This window comes from Kryptolebias marmoratus, linkage group LG8, assembly GCF_001649575.2.
Source record: "Kryptolebias marmoratus isolate JLee-2015 linkage group LG8, ASM164957v2, whole genome shotgun sequence".
Taxonomy (NCBI): domain Eukaryota; kingdom Metazoa; phylum Chordata; class Actinopteri; order Cyprinodontiformes; family Rivulidae; genus Kryptolebias; species Kryptolebias marmoratus.
Genome location: NC_051437.1, coordinates 15,902,545 through 15,920,071, shown reverse-complemented (window position 1 = coordinate 15,920,071; position 17,527 = coordinate 15,902,545). Strand labels below are relative to the sequence as shown.

Here is a 17,527-nt window from a genome sequence, read left to right as displayed (position 1 = left end):
CACTTTTTGGTGTAATCCAGCTGTGATTGTTTGAACCAGATAAGAAGAGGAAGATCTTATTATGCAAGATCCCATGCAGGAGAAACAATCAAAATATTCAAAATCTACAAGGCAGCCATGTTTGGGTGACAGGGATGTAGCAAGCCTGCAGAATTAAGGGGAATATCAATGAGAATGTAACAGACAATACAAATGAACTCTTGGACACAGTCTGTCATTTTCATTGTGTCTCCTGGAAAAAATGCCTGACCTGTGTTTTCTCTGGTATGTTCTGATTAAGGTTAATAGGTAAGGTATATGAAAGCCATTAGCTACAATCAGAAAACATAATTTTTGCCACATTTGCAACAAGAGACATCAAGGGACACAACACATCAAGTAACTTTTCTACCCGTTGTATTTGGTGCTCTGATGATTCAAAGCAAAAACAGTCGAGTTTAGTGTTGTAAGATGTTTTAGATTATCTTCTGAACATATTAAAAGAATAAAAACGTTAATTTTTTATCAGACTGTGATCTCGAGACCTTCATAAAATGTCTATATCAAACACTAAGAACTAAGAATACTAAGAACTCTTAACTGAAGGCAGTTGTCCAATTCATGAGTGACACTGAAAGAGCTGTGAATGAGGCTGTGTTGTGCTGCAGTATAAACTATTACAGGTTCAGTAGCGTGTTGCTTTTCTCTGAATGAGCCAAATGTTTAATAAAAATGTATAATTTGTGTTTTGTAAAATGTGGCCTAATAACAAAAAGCATGTGTCTGTCTTTCAGAAATACAAAGAGTTCGAGCACGCCGTGCGGGTGGAGGAGATTGACGGGCTGCGGCTGGTAAAGAGGTTGGCAAAGAACATGGAGGAGATGTTTCACAAGAAAGCCCAGGCTATGAAGGTACTGAGTCTTCCTCCATTATACTTAAGAGCAAAATTACTGCAGTTTTTCTCCTGTCACAAAGCCAGATTTGCTACAGATCTGTGACTGTCGGTGTCTATTTTCCAGCTGCAGAGCTAATTTCATGTCTGCAAGAGCACAGAAATCTGTACATCTGGCCATGTTTCGTTTATATTTATGGCCACTTTGTGCATAGTGAAACTTTGGGAGAAGAGTTATTAAATCAATTCACGCATTGTTTTAAGCTTTGCATTATATGATTTATTGCCAATAGTGCCATTTTATATTGCTAAAACAATGCGGCTTAATTTTTTAGCCTAGTGTGGCTGAGTTGTCTGGAGGATGTAGCACAGGTGTTGCATCATAACAGGTGGAGTAAGTGTGTAAATTTAAAGATTTTCCATTTGTACAAATGTGTTTGGAATGAAGAAAGAAGGTATGATCAGAATGTCATGTTCTCAGTTGACTGGAGACAAAAACAAACAATGAGGAGTTTTTAACCCAAAAGAGTCAATACCTACAACTCTAAAATGTTTTGCAGGTTTTTGTGCTTTTGTTCTTTAATGTTTTTTTTATGTTTGTCTGTGATAAAATTAATAAATGATTGTTGGGAAGTTATTGTCCCAGCAATGAGCTATAGTATTACATTAACATTACTAAGTAGTTGGATTTCAACTACTTATCGTGTTGATGGATTTCATTCAGTTGCAACATTTACCAACACACACACACTCACACACACAACCAACTGGACTTTGTGGTGGTTGACCAGATACAGAAGAAAGCAGTGGTGATAGATGTGGCAATCCCAAGCTGTCAAACTTGAGAAATACCAAGGGCTGAAAGAGGAAATAGAGAAGTTGTGGAAAGTCAAGGCCTCGGCGGTGTCAGTGGTCATTGGAGCACTTGGTGCTGTGATCCCCAAACTGGAAGAGTGGCTCCAACAAATCCCAGGAACAACCTCAGAGATCTCTGTCCAGAAGAGCACAGTCTGAGGATCTTAGCTAAAAAGTACTTTTGATACAGGTGATCAGATTCCTGCTTATGGTTTGAGTTTTATGTCCAAAAACACAGGTTTGAACAGGTTTTTTTGGGACTCTCCACCTGTCTGTGCTGTTCCTGGTACACTGCTTTAGTCTTTTTTTAATTAGCTGATTTTGCCTGTGTTTGTAGATCAGCTCAGTTTTGTAATCTCAACCACTGAACTGCACACTGCTGGTACCAAGACTTTAAATTGATTTCACAACAACAAAAAGCAGGCAGAAGAGCTAGAAAACAAATTCAAAGTATCATACATGAGCACATTTTTTTTCCTGTAGTTCAAATGATTGAAAATGCAAAATATTTGCAGATATAATAGTTATTAAGTTTCCTGTACAGATGTAGCCACGTGATTCTCTCCAAATAAACAAGCAGAAAATAAGGTAAGACTAACAATGTTTTACATAAAAAGTGATTCAGACATATTCATTCTTTTTTCCCACTTTTTAAAAACTTGTTGAAACTAGATTCAGAAAACACACATTAAGGTCTTATTAGACAACACAATTCAGGGTATAATTACTATGATACTGTTTCATTTACATATAAAGAGTTGGGTTTGCAATTTTCAGAAAATAATATAAAAAGAAAAAAAACACAATGTCATATTCTGACAACCTGTAAAAATAAATGGTTTCACTTGTCTTTTCTAAAATATTGAAAAAAAAAATCAAGATGTAGACATCTAAATTTACATTTTAAAAGCATGTTTTTCTATTATTTTTAGTGTTTAAAAAGGAAGTGCACTTTGTACAAGCTTGTTTATTATTCGTTGCCTTCTCAGTGAATGATAGTTTGTAATCAGTCTATATTATTGCATTTAATTTAGTTTAAACGTTTTGAGTTTTTTTTGGTATTAACTACTTTTTTTTAACTGAAATTGTCAGGGATTCTCAGAACAAATTGACATATTGTGGCCATTCAGCAATATCTACATTTTTCAGAAGATCCTAGTCTTTCTTTCACCTTTTCTAGTATCTGTTTGTAACGTCACATGAACAAAAAGGCCTTGGAAATTCATCCATTCATCTAGTGTCCTTTGGCATGGCAGCATCCCCTGAGGGTAAATGCATGTGTTTGTGTTTGTCAGAGTTGTAACAGGTGTCCACAGTTCTGCCTTTCTGGCAGCAGCCTTACCTTCAGGTGATAGATCCTATCAGAACAACACGGTTCTGTTAACAGAAATTGGATTTCTCTGAGAGTCGGATCCAAGGATACAAAAAGGCAGAAAATTGAGGAGGCAAAGGGGCACAGCAACTGACAGCCATTTCTGCACTTCAGCTCACTTTGCTTTACCTTTTTCTCTTTTACATGTATGTTACCTTTTCATTGGTTTGAATTGCCTTTTCTATTAATAGGTTCACATTTCTGCCACATGTGCACCCCTGAACTCACAGGAAAAATTTCAAGCCCATATGACGCAGCTGACATTTAAGAACATTACACCTACTCCTATAAAGTGGTTGTTGGCATGAAAGTAATGTTTTAATAATGCTGTGGCTGCTCTGTGCTGATTAGTTTTCTGATAATATTAATGAACATTGTTTCTGTAATTAAACCAGTGTCATGCGCTTTCCAAAACGAGATTATTCTCCTCTTTTTATTTTTGGATGAAACTGTCTAGTCAGCCTTCTGCAACTCTGCGATAAACCTGCTTCATGACCAAAATGTGATCAGATGAATAAAGTTTAGAGATACTCAATACTGTCTGCCATCTAATTGGAAGTGCAGTGAAACAAATATAATCTTATCGTGAAAAATGATGACGTTTTCTACTCTTTGGTTAAATCATGAAAATAACACCACGCACGAGTGAACAAATTTTAACTCACGATGAGTTGAATGCTTTGTAGCCATTTTATGTTGCTTTTCTAGGATTTTCTAAGGTTGTTTAGCTATAGTGGCCATCTTGAATTGGGTTGACTCAAAAGTTAATCTGTTGTGGTTGTATGTCAGATGATTACTTTATGAGTTTAACTAAAATCTGTTCAGTGGTTCATTGGATGTTTTGCTAACTGACAGATATGCTTGACTCAAATAGTTAATGCCAAAGTTTTCAACAAAAAATATATGTCTTGGGGATAAGTACTACCACATTAACTTTTATCTGATTTTCTTATCTAATATTGACTAAGTTATAGCTATTTTTGTGTTTGCTAAGGTTGACTAGCTGTAGCAGCCATTTTGAATTGTACTGACTCCTAAAGTTGTACACGTTGAACCAATAAATACTTTTTGAGTGTTTTATTAAAATATGTCTATTGACTCATTGGATAGTTTGGTGATGTTACAAAACAGCACACAAGCACACACAGAGAGTTATTGGCTGTTACTAGAAGCCAGATAATTATTACTCTAAATATTAATTACTGTAATTATTAATTATTCCTGAGTCAGCGCATTTAAGCACAGCACATCATACACACCAAACTCTTGTATTGTCTGTCAGGGTACACACACAGACAAAAACCCTTGCATGCAAACGTGAGGAGGAGATGAGATAATCCGATGCACGTTTTGCCGTCACAAAGGCAGATAAAAGATGAGCGAGGAAATCAAGAGTGCAAGTTAAAGGCAAGAAATGTAAAGAGTATCAAAGAGTGGAGTGCCTGCCCACTCAACAGTGGAGTTTTAACCCCTGTCCGCTGCTATCAGGATTACACTTCACCTTCACTTTTCTCATTTTCATCGCTGCCTGTCGGCCTTGTGATGACTTGTTAGTTGCGCAAAATGTAATGGATGCTCCCACGAGTGCCCTTCTCTCCACTTCTCCATCTTGCTCCAATTTCGCCCGGCTTTTATTACAAAACCCCACATCTGTCTGGCCTTGTGTGCGCGTCTTCAGCCTTCCTTGAGCATCCCTCTCTCTTTTGTCTGTCTTTCCCCTCTCTGGTCTGTCTTCTCCCTCCCCGTCTCTCTGCTTTTTGCTAAAGTATATGTGACGCTCCAGCGATTCAATTTCCGTGCAGCCGCTCTCCCCTGCCTGTCATTGTGGTTTTTATCTCCTCGCTGATCCCCCNCCCCCTTTATCGCTCACTGCCACCTGCTACGAGACGGCAGCCTCTGGTGCTGGAAAAGAGAGCACCTGTAAATGTGCGTGCACGTTCGCTGGTATTTGAGTGAGCTCAAGAGAATATTTGTGACTTTTGTGTGTTAACATAATTATTTTAATTTGGAGAGGGAATTCTTTTATTTTTATACTTGTTTGGATTTTTATCTTTATCTTCAGCAGGAAAAGCCCATGTGGAACTAAAACAGTATTAGGATCTGTCTCATCCCAGTGACATTTTGAATGTGGCACTGTTTTTCTTTTCTTTTCTTCTTTTTCAAATGCGTTCTGGAGGCTAACAGTTTTATGTGCGTGCAGGTTTGCTGTTTGGGATTGTTTTTTGTTTATTTATTTATTTTATTTCTGTTGCTATTTGTCACTAACCGCCATAATTGCAGCTACCTTTCAGTCTGTCTAAAAGAAAAAAAACAAACTTTGAGCAACAATAACTTTTTATGTAGTTGCTTCAGTGAGTTAATGAATAACTCAGCTAATAAACATGGAATAATAAGCACGACCAATGAGTACTGATCTAAAAGTTGTTTTTTTCCTGTTGAATGCCCCTGGTTTGAGTGTTTGCAACATATACGCTGAAAATCCTTTTAATGTTGTTATCCCAGCCAGCCATAACATTATGACCACCTGCCTATTGATGAGTTTGTCTGACTGTCGCCACCAAAACATCTCCAGCCTGGTCTTGAGGGGAGGGGGAGAAATATGGGTGACTGAGTGGTACCAAGATGTTCCATAGATGCCATGAGACATAATTATTTTAATGTTCGAAGGGTTTGGTATTTTTGTGGCTTATTATGTTTTGGTGTTCATTCTACTTTGTTGAAGTTTTACAGCAGTTTGCATCTACTGGTGGTCCATTATCAACCTGTGTTTATGATCTCTACCATGTTTCCCTCAGCTCTCGTTGTTCAGTTCCACACACCTGCATTCAATGTGCAATCAGCTCACCTGCCTTCTTCTCCTCGGTGATCATCCCTCTCATCATATACAGTATAAACCCCTTAGATCCTCGTACACAAGTCCTAGTTCCTCATGTTCACTCTTGTTTGTTTTTCACTTCAGGGTTTTTATTTTATTTTATTTTATTTTTTGTTATATCTGCTTCTTTGGTTTTTGTTTTTATCTAATAAACCTTCATGGAGTATACCTGCATGCTGCCGGCAATTTTGGGTCCACTATAACTACCAAATGTTACACAGTGAACACTTCATCGTGTTCTTTGAGCCTTTCCTCTTGAAGCCAGTATGCAGGTTTTCCCAGCAAACCATTAGGTTGTAGTTGAATCAGCAGTTTTACTCAGTGTTAACTATCAGTGGTCATATTGTTGTGGGTAATCAGTGTGCATACAAATATAAATGTCTTTGTCTTAGGCTGAACAAGCATCTTAGTTCAAGTGCTTTTTAATTACTACAACCTTTATCACCTCCTGATTCAGTTGGCTCAGTAGTTCCTTCCCTCTCCATCTTTCATTGCTCAAAGTTTGTGTGAAAATGGTGGCAACAGCAAACGGTTAAGAAACTGTGAAAGCATTATCAAAGTTAAAAGGCATGCAGCTATTGTAATGCACTCTTTGAAGTCACACGACTGTATTTCATGTGACAAATACTCTTCAAAGCATAGCGGATGTCTTGCTGTTTGGCTATTTTTTTTCTTCTGTGAAGACATTTGTTTTTTTCTCTCTACCTGCTGATATCATTTACCTGTGGCAGCTTCACCTCTGCAGTCATCAACGTGATTTTCATTGTATAGTCGGGAGAGAGAGTTTTCATTTAATAAAATGCAAACAGTAATTTTCATATTCAAATTTAATATTTCAACATTCTGCTGCAACTTGTCCCCAGAAGAGGATTTGGGAAAATATGCATGTTCTCCTATTAGCAGAGTTTTTATCTCTTTATTTTACAGTTTGTTGTTGTTGAAATAGAAAGTCCATTAATATTGTATAATATTGTAATATTATAGATTATAATATATCAAAATACAAGCAATGTGTGTTTCTTATTCATGTTTTTTATGTTCTGAAAGTGTCAGAAATCGATCATTCTAGTTTTTCCAGAACTAATTTAAAGTAGAAAACAATCATAACTTTATTATTCACTTTCAATTGACTTCATGTGCAATCAAAAAAAAAAAAATCATTCCAATCAATCATTTCCACTGAATTATACTTTGACTGAAGTATATAAATATTATAAGTATAAATATTAGGGGCTAAAGACTTAAAAGATTTGTGTCACTGTTTCATTAGTTGTCAGAACTCGACAGCAGTAAAAATTAAATGGCAACAAGATGATGAAAAAAAACAAAACATGGTTAAACTCAATTTCTAGAATGTTTTGGACCGCTCATTGCTCTTGGACGGACTCATAGTTTTCCTTGACAGATATTTATTAGAATTATTATTGGTATTGCAGAAGAAGCTGTGGTGGGTGTTTTGATTACATGCTTCATTCTTATTTTTTTACTAATCTGGCCCTAATTTTATCTTCTGTTTTACAGGATTTAAACATATTTTTATGTTCATAAAAAATGGATGAAGACCCATTTTGTGATATTCAACATGAATCTTATGTATATAAAATCTGTTTTTTTTTTCTAGATAACAACAATAAAGATAATATAAATTAAGTGGGTACAGAAAATGAATGAAGAGAACCTCAACAATTTACAGTTAAGAATCATTTAAAATCAGCTTTGTAGAGCTGAAACAGTTTATATATTTATTTTAGCACATCAATGGTCACTCTGAACTCTTTGCTCTCCTCGCATCAGTCCTCTCATTTCTGCAGCTGTCCTCTGTCTCGGATCACTGTCCCATCTGTGTTTGTTTCTGATCAGAGCGATGACCACAAGGCAGAGCTGGCTGATGTCAGAGCAGCAGCCAGCCACCTCCTCCTTCCTCCTGTTTCACTCACGTTGTTTTTCCTGTCACAAAGAAATCAAAGTAAAATACATAAAATGGTTCTTTTAGAATGATGAAAAGGCTTGTAAGGCAAGGCAGGTGGGAGAGGTGAATGTCGGGAAGAAAAGCTTAGCCAAATGTTCAGTTCAAGCATGAAATGAAAAATGGGAAATGTGTGACAAAAACAATGGAGGATGGCGAAAGGAGGGGTTTGGGCCGGATTAGGTACTTTTCCCTTTCAGTCAGCAAAACTGCTGAGAACAGTCAGCTATTGATTATTGGCACTGGATGTTTCAAAGCACATTTCCCTCCTCCATATCATTGTACCTTGTTTCATTTGCATACTAACATTTGGTCTCTGCTTACATGGATTGAACCTGGTCTAAACCTGTTAAACAGAGGAGGAAAAGTGTCAGAGATCATGATCCAGTTTTGTTGATGCTGCAACTCTTTGGTGGCTGGCTTGAGAATATTAATTGCTGTCCCTTTGCAACATTGATGGGTTGACCCAAAGTGGTGCGACTCATCCCTTCTCAGACCTCTGGCAGAACCAGGACCCACAGGACCTGCCCTGCTTTTGTATGGAGGCCAAATCTTAGTTAGCATTTCCTGTTAGAACCAAAGAACAGATCAGCAAGTTCTTCAAGTGCATTTGTTCGGAAAATTTTATAGAGACAAAACTCCAGAATACTGACAGTTCTGCCAAAAACAGCTGACTTCAATTTGAGACTTTTATTTCACAATGATGTGTTGCTTTTTCCAACTAGTTTATTTAGGAGCTACTCTGGTAATCTCAGGACAGAGGGCTTCAGCCTCAACATGAAAACACAGTTTTTGTGTAACAATCTTCTTATTTGTCATTTCTAAAAAACATCCTTGTAAACACACTCCTGTTTCTAAAAATGTCTTCATCCACACAGAAACACTAAAAATGACCCAAAACGATGTAGCAACCATTGCAAGCCTGTATGTGATGCTGCCATGCTGCCACAAAAATACACCAAAAACATGAAATAAGTCAAGGAGCATACACATAAAGCTTGCACAGTGGGTGTGAAATGTAAACACAACAAGAACAGGATGTCTTTAAATTGTAGGTTAGATTAGATGTGGAGCTGTGACTTCAATGTTTTCAAAAAGTTGTGTTTTGTCTACATGAAAAACCCAAGAGTGGGCATTCCAGTATGTTTTGGTTCACTCTGGAACAAAAGTACCACTTTATGGCTCCTAAAATACTGTTTCTGCTTAATATACTTTCGAACAAGCCTGAGATGATGCTATCAGTCAGTAATGTACATGACACCTTCCTCTGCTTCTCTGAGAGCAGTTGTTAGCATAGCTCAGCTATATATGACGGCCTTTGGTAACTGTGAGTGATTTATTGCTGCATCTGTAATAAAAAGCATTTGCTAAGGTCAGCCATCAGGAAACCCACCACACAGTAAGTGGGATGCACAAACAACAATAAGCCAATCAAGCTGACAGTTTAATGAGGGGGATCATTTATGAACTTTTGAGAAAGTAAACAAGCTGAGTCATTGTATAGGTAAAATATACATAATTACTAGAAGTCAGATAATGAAAGGGGGTAAATGAGAGCAATTGTTGGAAAACTGAAATGGGCGGAGAAAGTGGGCAGAATAATAATACTGGACAAAGAACTGAAATGAGATGGAAAGCTTTGCTTTTATTTACATTTAAGAACCAAGGTAGGGTGATCGACACATTGGAGTGGTGGTTAGTTCTGATACCTCTCAGCAAGAAGCTTTTTGATTTAAATCTTGGTTGTGCACACTTTCTGTGTGAGCTTTGAGTTCAGTTTCCTCTCACAGTTACCAGACAGCGCATGAAGCAACATCCAGCCAGTAAGTGGAGGAAATGACCGGGTTTTAAAGGCAGAGGGTAATTAGGGGAAGTGGGCACAGGTGAGTGATTACTAACGAGGAGCAGGTGGAGATGGGCGTGGCAGGTAAACAAGTGGTAAACTGAGAAGAAGTGAATGATGACAGGAATACAAAAAAATACAAGAACAAAGACAAGACTAAACATGAAGACAATCCAAAAACAAAAGGAAACAATAAACCCAATACAAAAGAAACTTGAAGAATGACTAAAACAAAACCCAAATCCTGACACTAACAAGTCTGAACTAAGTTGAAACTGTTAATAGTTTGTGATCCAAAGCTTGTTGATGCTTAAGCAAATGAAGTTATCTATTCAACATTTACTTCTTTAAGATCTAAAATTATTTAGAGATAAAATATTTCAGTCAATCAAATGAGTCAAGTAGAATGATGAGGAATCTGTAATCACTTAGGAGTGCTACGTTCCTCGTTCATGGCTAACACATCTAATTCAGTTATCACAGGAAGTCTATTCATCTTTGTGTCTTTACCTTTTCCCCTGTCTGCTCCAGGAATGCATAACCAGGTGTCCATTTGTATTCAAATGGGTTCATGTTTTCAAGCAGCCAGGGTTTGCCTCTTTGACTGTATCAGTTTAATTACTGTTGTCATCTCATAGGTTTGAGGCCTCAACAGAATGACTTGAAATGAAAAGTAATTTCCTCCCTTTTTAAACAGCATTATCCACTTTGGCAGGACTACCTATTGACAAAAAAGAGGCATGGCAGGATTATTTGAACATGTGAAATCAAACAGCAAACAAACACAGCAACACAAATACAAACACACCACTTGGAGTGTTCATCCTGGCAATGATTTAAATAAAGCTTTTAATTTTTTTGGGCAAAATACAGCAGAACTAATTATCAGGACTGTATTTAAAAAGTATGTAGTGTTTTAAACCAAAGACCCGTGGCTTTTGTGTTTGTCAGATTAAAACAGATAAGTCATTCTAATGTAGTACAATTCATGTGAAATAAGCTAGGATATATCCTTTAATTGTCCCTCTTTTGTGCTTACAGTGAAGAATATGCTTGATGTAATTTTTTACAGTCTTGGTTTGGTAAACAGAAAACAAAACGAGTCCGTCAGATTGATCTAAACAGACTCATTTCCATTTTTCACAGACCAGCCTGATCCCAGAAAAAGAAGCAACAGACTATTTTGTGGATTTTTAATTTATAAACAATTTCAATTGGCATTCCTTCTGTGGTGCAAAAATGGAAGCTCACCAAATTAATTACAGGGTAAAAAAGTAAAGTGATGTTATAGAGTTAGAGCTCATTTCATGTTTTTTTCCCCTCCTTCTCTTTAATCCAATTATCATGGCACAGATAACTGAACAGGAAAAAACATAAATATGGATCCAAACATTAGATGTTTTTTCATTTGGATGATTTTAGTGCAGGTTCACACTATATTTTGCAGTTGATAAATATTAGTAGCAACAGACACTATGACCCATTCTACTCTATTCTTGCTATGGTTTTAAACTGATATTATTTCTTTATCAACACAAACAAAATCAATGGAACACCCATGTTGCACCAAGTGGTGGCAAGAACATCCACATTATCAACACAGAATATAGAAAAAGAACATTAGATACAATTGTAACTCTTTTTACAAATCTGAATAAGTAACTATTTCCAACAGCATTCTTAACCATTATTTACCATTTCCTTCCAGTTATTAACCATTTCAGCACATGGTCAGTGTCTATTTATGACAGGATCAGAATGAAGCAATGCAGAACAAATGGTAAAACCCACTCGAGCCTTTTGGTTTCTAAGGTACAAAAAGTAATTGGGCATGCGTGAAATAGGCTGCTGCATCAATTTCTGGATCTCCTGTTTGGATAGATTCACCGTAAAATAACTTTTTGAAAATCTTCACTTTGGACAGTGTTGTTTTTTTTTTTTTTTTAATATCCTTCATTTATTATTATTTTTTTCACCAAAATTGCTGTTTTTGTGTGGATAAGAAGTTCGAAATGCAGCATAAAATCTTGATTCATTTTTTAAATGTATTTTTTAATATTTATTTAGTTATTTTGTAATATTTTGAGCAGTGTGGACACTCTTTTTTTCCATTAATTACATTTCACTTTACAATATTTATTGTGCTTTAGGAACAACAACAACAACAAAAATCTACTTTCGCACAGAATAAAACTGGAATATTTCACTTTAATTTGTTACCTTGAAATGACCGTTCCTTTGCCATAAAATAAGCTGAAAAGAGAGATTTGATTTTAAGGACAGCAAACAAAAGCTTTACAGAAGCTTTTAAAATTGCATGTAGATATAAACACACATACTGTTTCACAGACTGAAACTGAGGATTTATGACACATACTTATTTGACACGTCACCTTGCATACTTACTGCATAAAATCACTGAAAGAAGTGTGAAAGGGGCAAAAAAGCTCAAAGGTCCATGCAGTAGCCTATTTTAATTTGAACATGTCAGCACAGAAGTATTATCACCCTCACATACACACACTACAGCATTGTTACCCAAAAGTGTGTATTTTTCAACACTGGCTTTACAGGCAGCATCTGACATTTAGTTAGGAGTGCAAGGTTAAGTATTCAGACCTTCACAGAATGTTTTTCTCTCATTTTTCATCTATTTTCCGCTCTCCCTATCTTTGTTTGCTCCTGAACTGTTTCCTTCTGTTCTGAACTGAAAGACTGAGAGAAGTCCAAGTTCTTTTTTGCTTCTCCTTTGTTTCTTTCAACCTCTCAGAGACTAAGACAGGAGCAAAACAAATGCATACATGAATCAATAGCTGAATGGAACCAATCACAAAATGATATGCAACAATATGCAATGACCAGGTGTGTTGCTATGGTGAAGAAAATGATTGGCCAGACCCTAGATTACAGTGTTTGCTTCCCAAAACAGCTTGTCTACTCATGGCAGCAGCAACACAACACACACACACACTCACACACGGCTCTGCTGAAATAGGATGGCTGATTGCAGTAGTTTAGCCGTTAAAGCCATTTGAATGGAAATGTGAAATGGAAGTTCATTACCAAAACTCCTAGGCACCAAGACCAGCTGTGGAAGAGGAAATGACAACAAGCCACAAGGGTGTGTTTGTGTGTGTGTTTGACAGATTCCGGAGAGTCAAGCTTACTGTTTGTGCCTAAAAAGATTTTAGACATGTTTTACAATTCAAAACTTAATTTTTAAAAATAGAAATGTATAAAAGCCTGTTGAACAAATGTTGTACAAATGCTAAACTCAGTTTTGATCTGCATCAGTTGTAATGAGTGCAAACAAGAAGCGTCTCTGGCATTAAAAACACAGGAAGAGAGGTCATTTCTCTTCTTCACAAAGTCTCCCGTGTATGTGGAACCTTGCGGCCACTTAGTGCAGAGACGATGAGCCATGCAAAAGCTGTTTAAAGATATATTAAATGGGACTTTGTTCTCCTTATTATCTGCATCAAGTATTGATTAACAGTCAATCAGTTCTCATTCTTCAACATGTTGTCAAGCTTATCAGGCCATCATGTAGAATTAATAAGTTAAAAAAAAACTATAGAGCCCTAGGCAGTGACAAAAAGGTACTTTGTTAAAGTTTACATAAATTTCTAACATTAGAGCAATGCAAGGACCTAAAACAGAACCTGGCAACCCCAAACTAAACTTATTGTTTATAAGGCAAACATTTCAGGCCAAACACAGTCTTTGCAAAAGTGTATGGAAATTTCTTGACCATTTTTTGGGGCATTTTTATTCTAACTACCTACGGTGCTGTCGTAGTCACACTGAGTGACTTTGACTTGACACCACAGTAAAGATGGCAGAACACCATCACCAGGTTTGGCTCACAACACCCTCAGTGCATATCACACAAAATCATAATGAAATTTTCTGCAGACTTCTGAGAAAACTGCTCTGAGTAATAGAATATGTTGTTACTTTAGAAATGTTCTTAAAGATATCAAATTATTTTATTTTATATTATTATTGGCTGTCCAACTAAACTGTGTAACCAAGCAAGGATATTCTTGGATAGGAATGCAAAAAATAAAAGTAATTCAACAGCCATGATAGCAGAACTTTCGAAGTCCTTTAGAGAAAGGGCAACTGTCTAAAACCACTTTAGGTCAAGCCATGTTGGTAAAAAAAAATGACCTGAAGCAAAACATTTCATCTATATAAGAGCAGTGCTAATAGCTTGTCAGACAGCATGATCAAGACTATGAAAGCATGAGGAAAATATTTTTCTATCCAATGACACAACAATGCAAGCATTTAAAAAAGAGCCTCATGCAGTATAGGTCTTCAAAGCTGCAGCTACTGCCCCGTCTGTTTCTTGTACCTGAAACATGTTGGTGATGATGTCACACTGTTGGGTGGTTAACAAAAAATCTTGGAGGGCCTGCTTATCTTAAATCCTTTAGCACAACTGTGGACAAAGAAAATTAGTCAAGGCAAGAATAAAGCATCTGTGGAAGTAACGCCTTTCAAGTTTTATGGGCCAAGCGGGTTAAATTCAGTAATGCAAAAAGCAGAGAGATGTAAAGCTTTAAGGGCTGCAACACCTCTTAATCCCCAACAGCATAAAGTAGGTAAAAGATAATGGATGTTTTGACATTGTTATTGTAAGTTGTTGAGGGAAGACTAAAGGTCAAGACTTTAACTTATCTAAAATAAATCCAAGCTCTTTTAAGTTACTGTGTGTTATTACAGAAAATTCTGAATAAATTAAACAACAAAAATACCTAAAATTCATCGGGTCTGCATTTGTAATTGATGTAGCTTTTCAACTGTTTATTTTTCTTTTTATTAATACTGTGTTTGTGACTCAGTTTACAATTTTCTGTCATTGTTGGTTGTTCCATAATAACCATGTCATGTTGCCTACCTTTGATGAAAAATAATTAGTATATATTGGAAAAATTTATATACATGTTCAGAAGAAGTTAGAGTTGCTAAAAGAGAGTAGGGTGGGGTGAAATAGGTGGTGGACAAAAAGGGGCTTCATGTTGCTGATTAACCAGCAGCATGAGACCAACGCTACCCTTTGGCCAAGCACAGCAGCTGGTACCAGCAAGGGGATGATGATGATGAAATGAGTTCATGAGTGCTCATGTGTGTGTGTGTGTGTGTGTGTGTGTGTGTCTATATATGTTAAACAGCATGGGCCGATGAAGGATTCTATCATCACTGTCCAAAGAATCTGAGGCAGTCGTTACCACTTCTTCTGAGACATTTAGGAAAATAGCTTTTTTAAAATGAGATGGCCAAATGTTTGTCTGCTCTATGTGTGTGCTCTATGTGTGTGTGTGTCCGGAAAGGTTTTAATGTTGCTTTGGCGCTAAAAAGTACCACCAAAGTTACTTTCTCTTATAGAAGTATTCTTAACTATTTTTCTTTTCAACGCAAGCCAATTCACATTTGGATTAAAAGCCATATCTTCCCTCTGTCTTTTTGCAGAGACTGGTAGAGGCAGCAGAAGAAGCCCACCTTCAGCATGACGAGGATCCAGACCTGCAGGTGAGTCTCTGTTTCTCCATAATAAAATCCCCCACTCAAATGTAATTTCAATAAGCATGTTTGTGCCTTGTTCTTCTTAAAAGCGTATTAATTAATTTGTTTCAAGAGTAATCTGTTCCGCACAAGAGAATGCTTCCAATATTAATTCTCTGTAAAAGATAAAAACCCAGCAGATGGTGGGCTTCTGTAAACACAGAAGCTGTCAGACAGAAGAAAAGGCATTAGGACTCTTTAGAATTATTATTATTTTTTTTTCATTTTAAAAATGTATACTGGTGCACAACTCTTTCTAATCATTTGTACACATAAGTCTCAGTCTGTTACTCTCAGCTATTTATAGTCCCATCTCATAAGAAAACCATCAGCAATAGTTTGATGCCATAATTGGCAGGAATTACTTAAGCAATGAGTGGAAAATGTGCAAAGTCCTAAGAGAGCAGTCTGTTAACAATGAATTCATAGTGTGTAATAAGATATTAGTAAATTGTGATGTGGCCATTTAAGTGATGCTGATTGGCTGTAGAGATATACTTTATTAATCTCCTAAAACTCATTTGTGCTTTTTTATTTCTTAGCTTTATTCCAGGAAACTGGATGGACTTGGGTATAGCTCTACTTTTTCCGAACTCGTGATCACTCTCATATATACTTATCCCTTTCGTTCTTCTGGGGTATTTTTTCTCTGCACTGTTTTTTTTTTTTCATCTGATATAAGTTGTCTTTAGTCATTATAAAGTAATGGATGAATCTGGTGTAAACAATACAACATAAAAGGAAGTCACGTGAGCTAAAGGAACATAGAATGAGGAAATGGTTTTTCGTAGGTTATAAATCATATGCACAGATTTGTTAATGAGCCTTAATCTGTCTGGAAACAAGCAACTGAGCATCTTTCAGGTTCAGTAAAAGTGGGCAGAGTCCTACTCCCACAGTCAATACTTTCTATAAATGTTGCAAGTTGTAAACAATATCTAAACCTCATTTTTTCTTTTGCCAGTGTCGACTTTAGTTTCTGCATAATTCCCTCAGCTCCACACCAAAAACACAGCTTAACACAACACCTGTCGCTTTCAAGCACAAATACGGTTACAAATCTGTGCATACAGTTGATGAAAATGATTTCCGATTTCCCTGACTGGATTTTCCTAAACTTAATTTTCCTGTAAGGTTGTTATTATTATTATTTTTTTAAGTCAACACTGAATCCAACTTTTCTCTCTTTATAGAGCAAAGCTCAGGCACATCATCAGTCACACCTAATACATTGTAAAAACAATGCATGTGTTTAGGTGCTCTTATCTAATTAGTTAAAAGTGAAGCAGTTTGATATGTTCCTTAATGCAATGCAATTTGTGATAAGTACATTTTTAGCCCGAAAAAAAAAAAAAATCATGAATTTGTACTGGTATTGTCTCACTGTCGTATTCCTATTCATACACATTCTAAAATATTCACAAGAAGTTCCTGCCTCTGTTCTGCAGATTTGGGCAAATGCCTTCTGCTAATCACATCTGCATACACACCCCCAAACCAAGCTATTGCCTTCATGGTTCTGCCTTAAATCCATTTTAACAGCTTTAATTTTTGAGAGTGCAGCTTTGCATTTCGGATGTGTGTGTGAGTGTGAGACAAAATAGCAGAATTTGTGTGCATGATTGTTTGCACTTGATATTTTTCTTTTGGCCTGACTCGGCTGAAACTCGAGCACATTTTCAAGCAGAGTTAGTAAAGTAGGAGGAGCAGCAGCAGAAACTTGAGCTCAAGAGCAAAGTTGATGCTAAGTCGGCTTGGAAGTATTTGCTACTAAACCACTTGGACAGTTTGTGGCATGTGTGCCGGTGTTTGTGTCACACTCACACGTGTTTACTCTGTCAGTTCTTCTAAGTAGTACAGTGGCATCGTGTGGTTTTTAGCTGCCACTCCTTATTAAGAAGGATCAGTTACTAAACTAGAAAGTTCCTGGAGAAACTTTGACGGGGCCTGCCACGGTGTGCGTCCGTGCTGAACCAAGATGGCTCCAAGAGCTGATCAGTTGCAGACAGGAATCTTAAAGGGCTCGTCCTAAAGATGTGAGGAGTCCACCTCTGAAGTTTGATCTGTCTACTGTAAACGGTTGGAGAGTTGGAGCTCACGGACTGTTGTGACCTTGACCTTTGACCTTGTGACCTTGAACTACTTGGCATGGATCCCTGACCCATGAGGGTTCT

General features: G+C 36.9%; 1 protein-coding gene across 2 annotated transcripts in view; it reads left to right on the top strand.

The window, feature by feature from the left end:
* Window positions 1–17,527, top strand: part of cacna2d3a (calcium channel, voltage-dependent, alpha 2/delta subunit 3a) — a 114,648-nt gene that overhangs the window by 18,915 nt on the left and 78,206 nt on the right. For both annotated transcript variants that reach the window (XM_017415113.3, XM_017415112.3), the window contains exons 3-4: window positions 774–890; window positions 15,261–15,320. In XM_017415113.3, the coding sequence (XP_017270602.1) occupies window positions 774–890; window positions 15,261–15,320 (177 nt within the window). The remainder of the gene's footprint in view (window positions 1–773; window positions 891–15,260; window positions 15,321–17,527) is intronic.